Here is a 15,496-nt window from a genome sequence, read left to right on the forward strand (position 1 = left end):
AGCTTGACAGCGGATGGTTTGCGTTAAACGTAGCAAGGTTATGTTTGAGCAATAACCATAACTACACTTTAAAGTTAAAATTGTAATATTTTTTTTTTTTTTTTTACAAATGACATTCAGAATGTGTTCATATCAAACTACTGTTTTGTTTTTTGTTTTTCATTTGAAATTATGCAATTAATTAACTGATTAGAAAAAGAGGACGCGTGCAGTGGATCAGAAAACGTAGACGTCCTCATACATGTTGAAATAATTAACTTATAACAGGTGCTCTTCAAATTTGGCAGGCAAAAAAATGTTGATAAATCAAAATTCTAAGATGTCATTAATCTGATAAAAAAAAAATTAAATCGTTTGACAGTACTACTTAAAAGTGACTTACAGAAGATGCTTCAACATTTTTCCATGATGAGTAAACAACAGTAGAGCTAGCTGTTAGCTACATGAGATCAATAACTTCCTGTTCTTGTCTTCTTCTGGGCACGTTTAGTGCATGACTGCCCTCTACTGATTAAGCAATGAACACCGAAAACCAGTGGCAGTTTAGACAGTATTTTGGAATAATTACAGCCCAAGTGCTTTGTAGGACATTCACAAAATCCTTTACTGTGTTTTGGGGAAGTTCAATGTGTTGTATTGTCTTTAATAAAAACCCACTAAGTACTAATTCAGTAGCCTACCGTACGCAGAATGGACCGTTCAAAAAAGCCTCGCCCCCCTCATTCTGGGTATGTACACGTTTTTGGGGCAAAACTGTTGCAATAATGTCCCGATTGAGGCAAAAAGGTCTACAGTACGCAGTGGAAGCTTACTGTATTCATAATACTGAAATATGCAGAAAAATAGAATTGGCAACTATCAGTGCTAAATCATACAGGTTTCAAGATAAATCCAGTACAACAATGGTGTCAGCGTGGAAATTGTAATCCCGCAAAATCAGCCCCCCCCCCGCCCTTTGTAACAGAACGGTTGTTTACTCTGAGGGAGCATAACGTGCTACATGAAAAATGAAAACAAAATATGTTCACTTCAAAGTGCCTGCTATGATGCTATGTTCACTGTGTAAATCGCTAAAACATCACAGAGCTCCCAGTATGAGACCCAGTACCTACTAGAGCTAAAGTGAATTTGACAACAGAGCTAAAAGCTGGTTTTTAGCTCATTCGGTTGCTAGTTAGCTTCAGCCTAACCCATTATAGTCTTACCTTGGCTCAAACACAGTAATGCCTGTTTTGCAGACATTTGACTGGGGGTGAGGCCGTCCACACTGTGTAATCCATTGAAGACGTCACTCCAGTGTGGATTTCTCACGTACAATTAAAACAATCTATGGGCACATTGCTTCACTAATTTGCTTGTTGGAGTTCCATAGCTTGTTGCAACTTTGTTTGGTTTAGATTTATTGAAGCTGACAAAAGTTTTGTGGATGGATTTACAATGGAGGTCAACGGAGCTTCGAGCCTCATTGGGAGCTGTGGGCGTTTGGGGGTGTGGTTTGCAAATGGTCAACATACCTGAAAACTTACACAAACTTGCACAAATCCGTCAGTTTTTTTTTTTGTTTACCTCTCCCAAGTCTGCAATTATTTATATAGCGTGTTTGTATTTATTTGTTGCAAGCACAAGGCCAAATTTGGCAAATCAAGATTGAGTGGTGTGTCCACTGATCCTTAAAAAGTTTTAATTAGTGTTCTTCCCAAAATGGAGGCCTTAATTATCCTTCAAAGTGACACTTCATCCTTAAATCCTCAAAGCTCTTAAAAATGCCACACACAACAATAAACAACATGGTTCCATTTTCTTGGGAAAACGTTGAAAGAATGTAATTAGTCCGCATCACTATAAAAACGTTCGCTCCTGGTGCTCATATATATCGCTTTATTGAAGGGGAGGTCTTCAATTTGATGGAGTGGCCTTAAAAAAGGTCCTAAAATGTCGAACTTTAACGTCTGGCTTGGGATTGACTCTCAGGAATATCGATTAGCTTTTCATCACGATCGCAAGTCATGTGTTGTAGCATCCTGCAACTGTTTATTCAAATGGTTCAAGTTCTGATGCTTTTTTTTAATTTTGAAAAAAAAAAAAAAAAGTCATATGAAATTGACTTGTCAATCTGACCCACTACTGAGAAGTTTGCTTTGCCACATGTGAATTATTATTTTTATTTTAACCGCCTCCTCTTCGTGATAAGACGGCACTCCCAGCCAACAACGAGGCGCTCGGAAGCAGCCATGCAAGCTGAAAGCCTCAATCTACACACTGGCTGTCGAGTCAGACTTTATCAAGAAAAGATTCCCTCCTTCTCGAGCGCTGAGGATCGACAACCAGGCACTCTAAAGGGACTGCACCTGTGGAAAATCTGGGGAAGATGCATTTGAAACAATTGCACCTGATCATCATCGATATGGACAAAGGTGCTCAAGTTTCATATCGGCGGAGGAGTGATGAATGTCGGACTCCAAAGTATGTCACTTTACAGGACCTTTAGCAGTTAAAAAAAAAAATAACAAGGATATTATTTGAGAAGTTTTGAATGAATGTCGATGAAATTGCTTCTGATCATCACAAATTTAATCCATCCGTCCTTGGGTTTCTCACATCACCTTTTATCAGAATCTTTTCAATTTCTAGGACTTGTTGAGTTACGGCTTACAGTATAATAAAAAAAAAAAACATATATATTTTTTTACCATCACTGAAAAAGTTTTGGAGGCATGTCAATGAAATTTCTTGTTAGCTGATCTTGATCAATAGTTAATCTGTTCATCCTTAGGCCCTTCATTTTTCTTCCAAGGACACTTTTTTAACATGTCTTGAAATGATGTCCATTACATTTGGTGTTTGATTTTGATTCACAGTTAATCCATTCATCCTTGAGGCATTCGGAAGCAGCACACCAAATTCTATTAAAATCAGTTCACTTTCTATAACTTTTTAGGTTGTAGAACTCCAAACCAGATTAGGAAGTTTTGATGGGTTTTTAAGGACATTTTGTTTATCGCTTCAATATAACCTCAGGATGAAAATGTCTTGATTCCGGGTATAGTGAATGGATTTTGATGAAATTTGCGTATGTTGAGTTACTATTATTATTATTATTAATTGTAGTACTATTAATTAATTCACTTTCAAGCGCTTTATAGAATTCGACTGCTTTGCAAGACCCACAAAAGTATTTGGTTCTGTGACTACAGAGGTGTCAAATCTGCCAAAACAAAGGCTGGATGGAGTCTTTTGTTTTGCCAGAAAAAAAAAGAAAAGTTTTTTATCCTTTTCCATTCTTTTATAATCAACAGTTGAACATGGAATACCAGTTTCTCACCAAAAATTAGAGAAAACGAAATGATTGTGAAAAGAGACTTTAGAGCAAAATTTAGCAGAACAGTTGACTTTGACGCTTATACTTGTTACTTATGTGACATCAGAAAAACAAGACGACAAATGGGATTTTAATGACAAAATAATCCTTTATTTACATACATACCAGTATAAAACGCGCCATGAACAATATTGACTCGCCACATGGCTCAAGTTGAATATCAGCATCTTTTTTTTTCTTCTCTTCTCATGAACATGGTGCACTTTCTACTCCTTCCAGATATTCTGTTTGAACATGAGATGCCTAAACTTGTTTGACTTCCAACATGTTGGCATTTCTCTCCCTCATAATCGACATGACACGACGAGATTCACCACCTGATCTTTATCTTGTATTCAAAAGCTGTGCTGATCTCAAACCCAAAAGTGATGTTACACGCCATCTATTGGTGTTTGTTTATCATTACAGTTAATTAATTATAAACTCGGTTTCACAGGCTGGGCGAGATCCTCCACCATGCCTGCCTGTTGCGAAACGTACTTGATATTCTTCGATGGCAGTGAACGGTTGGATTCCAGTTAACAAATGTAAACGTCAATGGCAGTGAATGCATTGTCATGGTTGCCATATGACAACGGCTTTGTCGGTTTGGTTTGATTGCATTGTGTAATTTATGAGTGTAGCAGTAAATGAGTGGCGTTGCATGCCGGATCAGGTTACAATTCTGCAAAAACCTTTTGACCGGACCTCGCCCTCTAGTGGCTGGCGTTTGTCATAGCTGCCGCCTCCATTTCACTTTTTCCCCCGGCTGCTAACGATCGAATGGGACCAAATGAAGAGAAGCGAAACCACGTACACCTCAACCCTCTTCGCTCTGAATCAATCCTGACATTTTCATTCCCGCCTCACGGAAGCCAATGGGGCCTTCCGGAGGTTGTTAGCGGCCGCGCCGCGACTGTTCCGCCGGGTTTCATCGGACGCTAACTTTATGTTGCCCGTTCCCAGGTGGCTTTGTTGGTATTTAAGTGCGGCGATCTGGATTTTTGGCACGCGCGGTCGCAGCATCTGCTCGCATCCCGACTTTTGCTGCCGCTGAGGTGTTGACGCAGCCTTTTAAGCGGGCCGGTCAATATGCTAGCGCTAATATATTATTTAGCGGCTGTGGGTCGCCGGCGTACGCGCACGTGTTTGCTAATCGTGTCGAGGCAGATGTCTGGCCCCTCCTTCTTACACCGGTTAGCTGCTCCTCCTGCAAAATTCATACTGGCCCTCTTTTATTTATCCCCCTCACTCGACAATTAGTCAATCCTCAATCAAGCAGAGGGAAAGGAATTGCTTTTAATTACTTTTGATAAATGACAAATTGCTTTGGTGCACACTGGGCATTTTGCATGTGTGTGCGCGTGTGTGTAGCGTGGAGTTTCACAGAGATGAAATCGATGTTCACTTGCTCGCTTTCTTAGTCGTGGTTCAGCGGCTGGACTTCTGGGCCGGAGCCAGGCTGCGGACCGCCAACATCCCCGAGTCAGCAGGAAAAACAAACCACCAGCAACGTGCACGTGAATGCACGTAAACGCTGACACATGTGCTACGTTCAGCAATAAACGATATCTGGCACACCACGTCCAAATTGTATTTTATTTTTTACAATTCCTATTTCAAATCCACAACGTATCCATCTTGAGAGGAAAAATCTGACATGAAAATCAAGGAAGAAAATATTAACTAAACTTTGGTCGGTAGTTAATCTGAAATTGTGAGTGAAATTTGATCTGTGATGAATGTAAACTGGGAATATATTTTGATTTCATGAGGTGAATAAAAAATGTCAAGTAATTTTTGTTACTTCTTTAACTTTTTTTAATAATAACTAATAAAAAAAAAAATTGAGTGGATTTTGATAATTGATTTTGGTTGGTCGGTGGTGAATCTAAAACTATCAATGGTATTTAAACTTTTGTTGATTTTGGTCAGCGACTATTATATAAAATGTGTCCAGAGTTTTGGTAAGTGATTATTCTGACGGTGTAAGTGGAACTATTATTTTTGAGTGATTTGTCAGTGATTAAGATAAAATTAGGAGTTAATTCAAATTGGTGATTAATCTGAAATTGTGACGGTGTTTTGGTTAGTAGTTAATATCAAATTGTGAGTGGATTTTGAACAATCATAATAATAATAATAAAATAATTTATTCTCATCCACATGTACCAATAATGTGTCATGTGCAATCAACTGAAATGGCCGCGGTTAGACTGAAGTATTATTATACAGGACGTGCCTGAGTTCCATTTTCAGCTTTATAGGAGCATTGAATACTTATGTGCAAGAAACTTGGGTTGACAAAAAAGTTTCAAAGTGGGAAACAAAAAGCCATAATAAAAAAAAAAAAAAAAAATATATATATATACATATATATATATATATATATATATATATATATATATATATATATAATAAAAAAATACAAATAAAGACTTTGGTGGGGAGGATCGGTAATTTGATTTTAGGCCAGCCCAATAAAATGATAATAACCCGTAGTGGCTAAACAGCTTCCAACTCATTGCTGCATTGTTGTTGCAATTTCTTTAACTCATTGCTCTCAAAAACGTATAAAAACGCTCTATTTTATATATTGCCATAGTCCCAAAAATTTATTTATACGTTGTTTTTTTTTTATGCGAGAGCAGACAGAAAGAAGGCTTTGATGCAGCCTCTGAACTGAAGAGAATGCTTAAAGCAATGGTAGTTGGCAGCAGGTGGAAGCAGACTATAAACAGACTACCCGGATCCCGGATTTTTTGCTATGTTGCAAAAAAGCTCTTTTCACTAGTGTTTTCAACAGGTTTGTGAATAATGATAAAACTTCTCTATATTCTAATCGTAATTGCTTCAAAATGGAAACAGATAGAATTATACTTGTTTTCCCTGATGAAAGAAGAGGCGCTAATCTTTCTTTTGGTAGGTTCCATGTCTTTATAGCAATAGAACACAATATTCTGCGGGCCTTGCAAAATCAGTCAAAATCCAGTAAAACAGCCGGGAGCGAAGGGGGTTGCTTAAGTGAAAATGGCTGCGAGTGAATGAGTTAAAAATGTCTTTATTCCCATGATTCTCTTATTTCCAAAGGCTGTTATGTACGTCAATACTAGGGGTGGGAGAAAAAAATCAATATCGCAATATATTGTTGCGCTCTCTGTTGCAATAAATTATCGATACACTGGAGGTTGATATCGATATATTGTGTCCAGTTGTGCAGTGTTATGTTATAAATGTTTATGCATTTTAATTTGTCTCACTTTACAATGTTTTCAGTTAAAAGGCTCAGAGGCAGTGAGGCACTATGCAGAACTTTTTTTTGGCATTGAATAAATGCATAATTAGTCATTTTCCTTTTTATGGGCATTTGTTGGTTTTTTAAAATAATTTTGACACTATATCAAAAATCATAGATATCGGGTATCGTGATATTATCGATATCGTGAGCCAAATATTGTCACATTATTGAATTGTGTTTTACCCGTATCGTCCCACCCCTAGTCAATACTCTAATTTCTTTTGTAATAAACAGCACAGCTGGTGTGTGAACTAACTTGGGATGAGGCACATGCTAATTCACGATAGGCCTACCTAAGCTAGTAAACTAATCTGTTCTTATAAAGGCAATTCAACTAATGTGGTCTCCTTCCTGATTTCAGACTTCTTCATCCCATCGTGAGGTCGAAGCATCAGTAGAGAGTCCAGTGACGCAGCCTCAGCCCAACCATCTTTACCCGTACATGGAGACCCCCAGCTGGGCAGGTAGGAACACCAAACCACACTCGCTGCATCTCCACCATCATGGAGCAAGCTGTTGGTTATTAGCATGCTAAGCTACCTTCTTGTCGATCTACGTTCCAACCCTCACCTATGGTCACGAGCTGTGGGTGATCAGAGTCGAGCCGCTGCTCCTCCGCATTGAGAGGAGCCAGCTGAGGTGGCTCGGGCATCTGGTTCGGATGCCTCCTGGACGCCTCCCTGCGGAGGTGTTCCGGGCATGTCCCACCGGCTGGAGGCCCCGGGGACGACCCAGGACACGCTGGAGAGACTACGTCTCTCGGCTGGCCTGGGAATGCCTTGGGATCCCGCCGGAGGAGCTGGTTGTAGTGGCTGGGGAGAGGGAGGTCTGGGTTTCCCTCCTAAAGCGGTTGCCCCCGCGACCCGACCTCGGATAAGTGGTAGTAAATGGATGGATGGATAGATAAGCTACCTTCTATGATTTACAAGAATGTGTAATCCCCATTTGTGGCCTCACACTTGGCCTGTTTCGATGATAAATGTACAATTGTGAGTGGATATCAATTTGGGTCTGTGAAATATTTAAAACTTTGAATTTTTATTTGTTAAAAATCAGAAATTGTGATTGCTGTGGATAGGTGATGGATCAAAAATTATGACTGGATTTTGCTTGGTAAACCGTGATTAATTTAAATAAAATTGTAAGTGGACTTATTTGAAATAACTCAAATTTGTGACGGTATTTTACTCAGCGAGAAGCTAAAGTTGAGATCGGATTTTGTTCCTATATTCATTGTGTTAATTGTGAGTGGATTTTGGTTGGTGATGAAACGAAAATTGTGATTGGATTTTTAGTCAATGACAAATCTAAAATTGTGAGTGGACTTGGGTCAACGAAAACAATTACTTTTTGACTGGATTTTCTTCTTTGAGAAACTGAAACTGTGGCTGTATTTTGGTCAGTAATGAATACACATTTTTGAGTGGACTTAAATCTTAAATCTTAAATTTGTTAATTGGCCAGTGATAAAACTAAAATTATATGGTGATTAATTTAATTAAGGGTAAACGTAGCCAGTTCAAAATCTAAAAGTGTTACAAGTGTTGCTGCGGTATTTTGTTGCAGCAGCACCCGTTGACAAAACAGCATCCCACTCTCGTACCCACGCTCCCATAAGGGCTGCGCCTCGTCACCCCCCACGTGCGGCCATATTGTGGCTAATGTGTGCCGTGCGCCTGCGGGCTCCGCTTCGCCGCCATTGCTCCCTCGCCATGGCCGCCCGGCCTCAGCGGCAGCGTGGAGCAGGTGGCGGCGAAGTTCAACGTGCTTGCCGCCATTTGAAAGCTTTCTCCAAGGGAGCGGGTCAGAGCTGCCATTTGAAACTAGTCTAATTATCTCTTATTGCCGTCATCGCCGCCGTGGCTCTGCAATGACGTGCTGCCAGCGAATGTTGCTGGGGGGCTGCGTTTTGCGCTCTTTCATGGCAATCCTCAAATGTTTTAGAGGAAGACTTTCAATGTTTTTTTGTTTTCAAGATGAACAGTTGAGCCTAAAACGCTGAGTGGATTTTGTTTGGCGATGAGTCTTGAATTGTTTGTGGGTTTCAGTATGTCTTACATCTCTAGTTGTGAGTAAATTTTGGACAGTGATAAATCTAAAACTGTATATATAGATTTTTGTCAGCGATTAATATGTCTGGATTTTATAATGTGATTAATCTCAAATTGTGATTGTGAATTGTGGGTTTTGATTGGTAAAAAATCCCAACTCTCATGAATTTTGGTGGGTCCTTTTAAAATTGTGAGTGAGTTTTGACTGGTATTAAATCAAACCTGTGACTGGATTTTGGTCAAAGAAGAAGAGTTTAAAATTGACAGTAGTTTCGTCTGCAATGATTCAAGAATTGTGGTTGGATTTTAAATTGTGATAAATCTTCAGTGGCAAATCAATTTTGATCTGTGAATCTCAAATTTTGAATTTTTTTCCACACCTACGTCCCCCCCCCGAAGGTAAATCACCCCCCACCCCACCCTCTCACAGGATGTGTAATGCATACTGTATGGTAATGTTTTAGTAGAAAGAAAAAAGCACTTTTAAACTCATCAATCCTAAATGTCAACAACTTCCAAATAACCAATCCATCAAATCAAGTCAATAGAAACATTTTGCACATTTTCTTTCTGGGCGCTCATTGCAAGTTAATTCTCTGTGACACCTCACAAAAGTATTAGCAAGGTGTTTAATGCTTCTCCCTAGTTTAATATTTTTTCCTTATTTTGTATGAGAAAATGTTCTCGTTTAGTAAAATATTAGAGAATGAAGATATAATGTCAAATGTTCCCCCTTACATATTTGCTCTCCAAAAATGTCTGATAAATATATAGCATGTCACTACTTTATTGCAATATTTAAACATATTTAGAAATTTGCTAGACATGTCTATCACAAGTAGACCCGCAGAAAAGTCTCGAGAAGCCAAAAACACACACAAAAAAAGACACAGGATGTCTGCCTACTCTGCTTCAATGCAGCCATTTTAGGCTCATCTTAGCCATTTTTACGTATCAACAAAATACAAACTTGTCCTTGAGATTTTGTCAGATTGCTAGCAAATTTGAAGGCTGTATACTAAACTGATGTCTGACACTAAAGTGTGAAAAACTGTGAATTTCTGTCATTGCTTGTGGATGGAGCATGGCGGCGCAATGTGATGACTGGCCATAAAACTAATGCAGCTTCTAAATGAGTCCTTTGTAGACCAACTACTTTGGATTTTGTGTCCAGATTTGACCCGTGTATACCAAACATGTGAACGATGATAAATAATCAAGAATTCGAGTTTTCGACATTGTGTGTGGCCTGAGTTTGTCAGCAAAATTTGATGACTGGCCAACAACTAACACATCCAGCCTCCTGACAGACCATTTAACTTTGCACCATAAAATTTGGTGGACATGTCGATCATGAGATGATACACCAAAATTTTTGAAGAAGCCGAAGTTTGTCATTTAGGTTTAAAGCAGCCATTTTAGCATTGTTTTGGTTCATTTCTAGGTGTTTTTCAAAGACTTCAACTTGTCCTAGAGATTCAGTCTGGTTGGTACCAATTTTGAACAGTATACTCAACAGTTGACATGAAACTAAAAAAACAGAATTCTTTCATTGCATGCGAATTTTGATGAGGGTAGAGACGTACATTGTTTCATGCAGCTTTAAAAGTCTTGTAATTTGTCTTGCTATTGTGTCAAGTAGCCGTGTGTTTGCAAGCTCCCCAATGGACATAAACGCGCCTGTGCCTTTAAGAGCAGCCCGCGGCGGCGAGGAAGGCGAAGGAGCGAGGCGGACGATCGGTCGCCCGCTCGCTGGCTGGCCGCGCTGGCGGGAAAGTGCTGACGGCAGGGCTTTGCTTCGGAGCATGCCCATTAGAGGGAGCCATAAATCCTGGGCTCTCCGGGCCAGGCTGTGTCAGCAGTCCGCTGAATGAATTGATTTTAAACGCCACTGAGAAGAAAGAGAGAGCGAGCGAGCCACTATTTAATTGTCTCGCTCTCCTTGCCGGAAGCCCGCTCCTGCCGCCGCACTCCAACGTGTCACCGACATGGCGGCCACCCCTTGGCGAACCCTCGCCTTTGATTTAACAGCCCAAATATCAAAGACTGCGCAGTCTTTCTTCTCAAATACAGTCGTACCTCCGAGGGTCACCACAATCCATTATGTGACTACTTCAGATATCAAGTATCCATCCATTTTCCGTAGGCCTTACCCTCGTTACGAAGGAACCTATCACTTTTGACGTTTGGCGAGAAGTGGGGTACACAGTGCTGACATCATTTTTACATTGCGATATTTGATATAAGTGCCCATGTTCATCTCAATCAAGCGTCCCTTTAATATCGCGTTTGTGTAATATAACTTACGAAAATGCATCCGCCTGTTCTTATCTATCTCAGGGGGCAGCCATTTTGCCACTTGCTGCCGACTGAAAAATGACATCACAGTTGCTGAAGACATAGATTACAACCAATCACGGCTCAGCTTCAGAAAACAGGTGAGCCGTGATTGGTCATTTTTTTGCGGATGTCTCTCTCTCTCTCTCTCTCTCTCTCTCTCTCTTAAATTATGTCCACCATCTTTGTCATTCTGAGGTATTTCCATTAGAATTGTTCAACAAAATAATAACAATCAAATGCTGAGGTGGGTGGCGGTGTGGTGAGATGGTGTCCCTTCCCCCATGGATTGGCGTCCTCTCCGGCTCATTACGCCGTTTAAAGAGGCGTCACTTTCCAATCACCCGCTACGCTTCAAACCGGCTTGGCCAACGGGGATCATACATCAACTTGAATGGTGCCCCCCACCCCGTTTCATTTGTGTGTGCGTGTGTGCGAGTGTGTGTGTGTGTGTGAGGGGGGGGGGTCACTATTAATAATACCCCCCAAGCACAACAAGTTCTCAGTCGTTAATTTGAATGTCAACTTTGCGTCCACGATGCTTCCATGTCATATTTGTCAAGCGCAGGTGGAGGGTGCGACGTCAAGTCATGTGTGATAAACCGGGTTCAACTTGTCCCGGGAACACCTCGACGAGCAACCGCCGCCCGGGTAATTACTCTTTTTTTGAACCTTTTCTTTCTCCAATCACACTTGATGGATTGAGTGGAAGGAGGCGATCATCTGGCGCTTAGCGAGCTCACTGAGCATACTCAACCACCCTCACCCGCACAACCCCCGCCCGTCTACACGCACCCACCACCCCTCGCTGATTAATGATATCTGCTGTGAGTCACCAAAAGCGGAAATTAAGTATTTCTCTTTAAATGTAACATTTGTCTCCTTTGCCGCTGTTGAGGAAGGCATTTGTCAAAATCCTCCGGCTTTGGCTGCGTGCTGGATTTCCTCTGGGAGCGCGGCGGGAATTACTCCCTACTTTGGCATTAATGGCATTCCGTGTTCCCCTTTTATGCCTTGAATCCACTCACTGCCCTTTCATCCCCACGCATACTCGGTATAATGAAGTATTCGCTTGGATAACGTGGGGGAATCAAAGCGGGGTTTTAAACGGCGAGCCAGCTCGGGCCCGATGATTGGCGCTTTCGTTATGGTACCAGAACCTTCTGGCTACAGGTCAATGGGTGCTTTTCTACCATGTTTGATATTGTATGTAAACAATGCTTGGTTTGATTCAGTAAAAATTCCAATGCATCGTGACAAACCACCAGTCAGTTTGTCATCTGCTATTAATGGTCACAAGAAAGTAAACAAGAACCCCTAAACTAAACAAGCAGGAAATATCAAACATATGCTAACTAGCATGTGTAGAAAGTAGCTAAGTCAATGCAGTTTAACGTGTTTACACACCACCAACAGTTGTGCCATGATTTTTAAATACATTAATAGCAACAATTGTAAAATATCCACACATATGTACATAATGCTGAAGTTACCACTGAACTTGGTGAAATTGGCCATTTACTAGCAATAATGGCAAGCATGTAATTAGTTTTTTTTAGTGATCCCTCATCAATTTGGGGGTAAGGACAAATTAAAAAAAGATGAATGATGGGAACTTATAAGGTTTATATTTACCTTTATTATCATTTTAACTCATTCACTGCCAGCCATTTTAGAATATTTCAAAATTTTCAATACCCACGCGATATTACGTTCAATAATTATATATAAACCGAATCTACCAAATATTCTCCCTACTTTTTGCCTCATCCCGTTCTTTTATAATTGACCGTAGAAAAATGTAGGTTTGCCAAAATACAGCCATTTCTCCCATGGACTCTGAAACTGTGTTTATTTCGTATCAAATGGGGCAATGATGTCATCTACCGGTGGTTAAGCATCAGTAAAGTTGTTTCCAAGTTTGACATTTACAGTGGAGCATAATCAGATTCTTCCCCCATCTTATCCCCGCTCCAAAAAAATACAATTGACAAGTATACTTGTTGCCCTAAGATTGGCTGGCAACCAGATCAGGGTGTCCCCCGCCTACTGCCCAAAGCCAGCTGAGATAGGCTCCAGCACCCCCCACGACCCTTGTGAGGAATGAGCGGTCAAGAAAATGGATGGAGGTATACTTGTCAAAGGCGGTGAATGAGTTAATTAATCTACACATTTCACTTCTGGAAATTTGTACATTAGCTGTTGTGTTTTTAAATGCTTTTAGGTGTTGTGTCTTTGCTTGTGTGAGCACATTGAGTTGCATTGTGTATGAAATGTGCTATATAAACAAAGCTACATTGCCTTGCCTTTTAAGCATTTTTTCTCTTTCTTTTTTTTTTTTGTGGACTTTCAATATTCATAGTCAGCCCGTTGTCAGCCTGATAATAAATTGTATATTTCTAAAAAAAATAAAATAAATAAATAAATAAAATAAATATATACACATATACACACACACATACATACATTATATATATATATATATATATATATATATATATATATCTTGAAAACATCTATTGCATGGAGTATAGTATGTTCCCGGGAAAGGGACATGCGGTTGCATATCTATGATGGACAAGTTAGGGCTTTAGAAAAATGTTTATACTTCAAATTGAGGTTTTCAAGTTAAGGTTTGTGTTTCAAGCCAGAATGTCATTTTCACGCTATCATTTGAAATTAGGGCTTCATCTTGTTAGCTGTCAAATGCTACCACTAATGCTAAGAGTCGTTTGAACCACGGCCTTTTCACAGTAAAACTTGAGATATTTTGATAAACTGCTTCTGTTTTGGGGTTGATTGGCTTTTGAGGTTGCATGCGATCCACACTTGAGTTCATTTGGACTGATACTGAGTCCACATTGTACTAGAGCTATTTTGGTTAAAATAGTTTAAATTAGGGCTTCTTCCTGTTAGACACTGTTCTTACTGTTAAAAACCTTAATATGAAACCCTAGCCCTTGTTCAAAACCTGAACTGAGGCTTAAAGCCCCACTTTCCTCCTCTGTAAAACAAACAAATGACACAATAGGAAAATAAAGCGACGCACAGGAGAAGCGCAGCAGCAACATCGACTGCTGTCAGTTAGCAGCATGCTAAAGAGTGTATTAGGGATTAGAGCGGATTAGTGCTATCAGATCACTGGAGGGTTATCAGCAGTCACGGCAACATGGAGCTGGCATCCCACCACCGCCATCTCTTCTGCGACTAACCCACCCACCAACTGACTCCCTGCTCCCCGAAGTCCTCGTACGAGTCTGCGTATTAACCCATTAAGCCGTGCAATTTACAAGTTTGGAGAAACAATTAAAGCCTGTGATTTTTATTAGCGGCGTGATGGAGCGCCTCCTCCCACAACACCACCAGAGTTAAAGCCCCCACCACCCGACCCTGCCGAAAAGGAAGCCCCACTCGGAATATTACCGTGATTTAGGATGCAAAAGCGGCGCGCGTTAAAACAGCTCGTAGCTTTTATTCCGAGCGCGCCCGTACACAAAACCAATTTAGCCACCATTGATCGCTTTTTAAGCAATTAGATTTCCATTGATGGAAAAAAGTATAGGCCTGTTTGGATGAGGGTCTAGGATGGGCTGGGGGAAGTGGGGGGTGCTTGCCACTGTGATTTGCACATTTATTCAAGACATCTGATCAACCTAGAACGTGGACATCGCCCCACCTGACCTGCCGCACATCAGCCGGCATGACAAAGTGACAAAAATGAAATGACATGAAATATCAGTCTTTATTTCCAATAATAATTTGTGCAAAGTCGGTCGTCTTTCTGAATTGTGGAATATTGAGTACTTATTGTGATGGCCACAGAGAGAGTCGAGCCCATACGCACCCTCTACTCTGTTTTTATACCCAAAAATACTGGGACTGGGACGGCCAGGAAATGGTCCGGAAAGGTCTGAACTAACTCTCGTGTGGTTGACATGCAACTTCAAAGTTCAAACAACTTGTACCTCAGCCCACAGCAGGTTATAAAAATTTTGCCGGCTGCTTTAAGCAGCTAACAGGATGAAGTCCTAATTTGAAATGCCAACTTGAAACGGAAAATAATGGTGTTGGTACCAGTCCGAATGGACTTTGGTCTGGCTTGCAAATGAACTGAAAATTCAACTAACCTTAGCCCGCCCACAAACTGTTTATCAAAGTATCTCAAGTTCGATCCTGAATAGGCTCCTCTTAGCATTAACCCTTAAACCTGTGTTCATATGTTGTTCATCTCTGCCAGACATTTTAGAAAATTTCCAAATTTTCAATACCAACACGATATTATGTTCAATAATTACCGCATCTACCAAATGACAGAATAGACTCCCTCCTTTCTGTCTTGTCCCATTCTTTTATAATTAACAGTAGAAAAATGTAGGTTGCACCAAATGCAGTCATTACCCCCATGGACTCTCAAACTCTGTTTATTTCGTATAAAATGGGGAAATGTTGTCA

The 15,496-nt window shown here is 40.4% G+C and overlaps 1 protein-coding gene across 7 annotated transcripts in view; it reads left to right on the forward strand.

The window, feature by feature from the left end:
• The window catches only part of LOC144025068 (RNA binding protein fox-1 homolog 3-like), a 461,720-nt gene that overhangs the window by 210,033 nt on the left and 236,191 nt on the right, over positions 1-15,496 (forward strand). For all 7 annotated transcript variants that reach the window (XM_077531087.1, XM_077531089.1, XM_077531084.1 and 4 more), the window contains one exon: positions 7,018-7,120. In XM_077531087.1, coding sequence (XP_077387213.1) covers positions 7,099-7,120 — 22 coding nt within the window. In that variant the 5' untranslated portion in view covers positions 7,018-7,098. The remainder of the gene's footprint in view (positions 1-7,017; positions 7,121-15,496) is intronic.

The sequence above is a fragment of the Festucalex cinctus genome, chromosome 1 (assembly GCF_051991245.1).
Source record: "Festucalex cinctus isolate MCC-2025b chromosome 1, RoL_Fcin_1.0, whole genome shotgun sequence".
NCBI classification, from domain to species: Eukaryota; Metazoa; Chordata; class Actinopteri; order Syngnathiformes; family Syngnathidae; genus Festucalex; species Festucalex cinctus.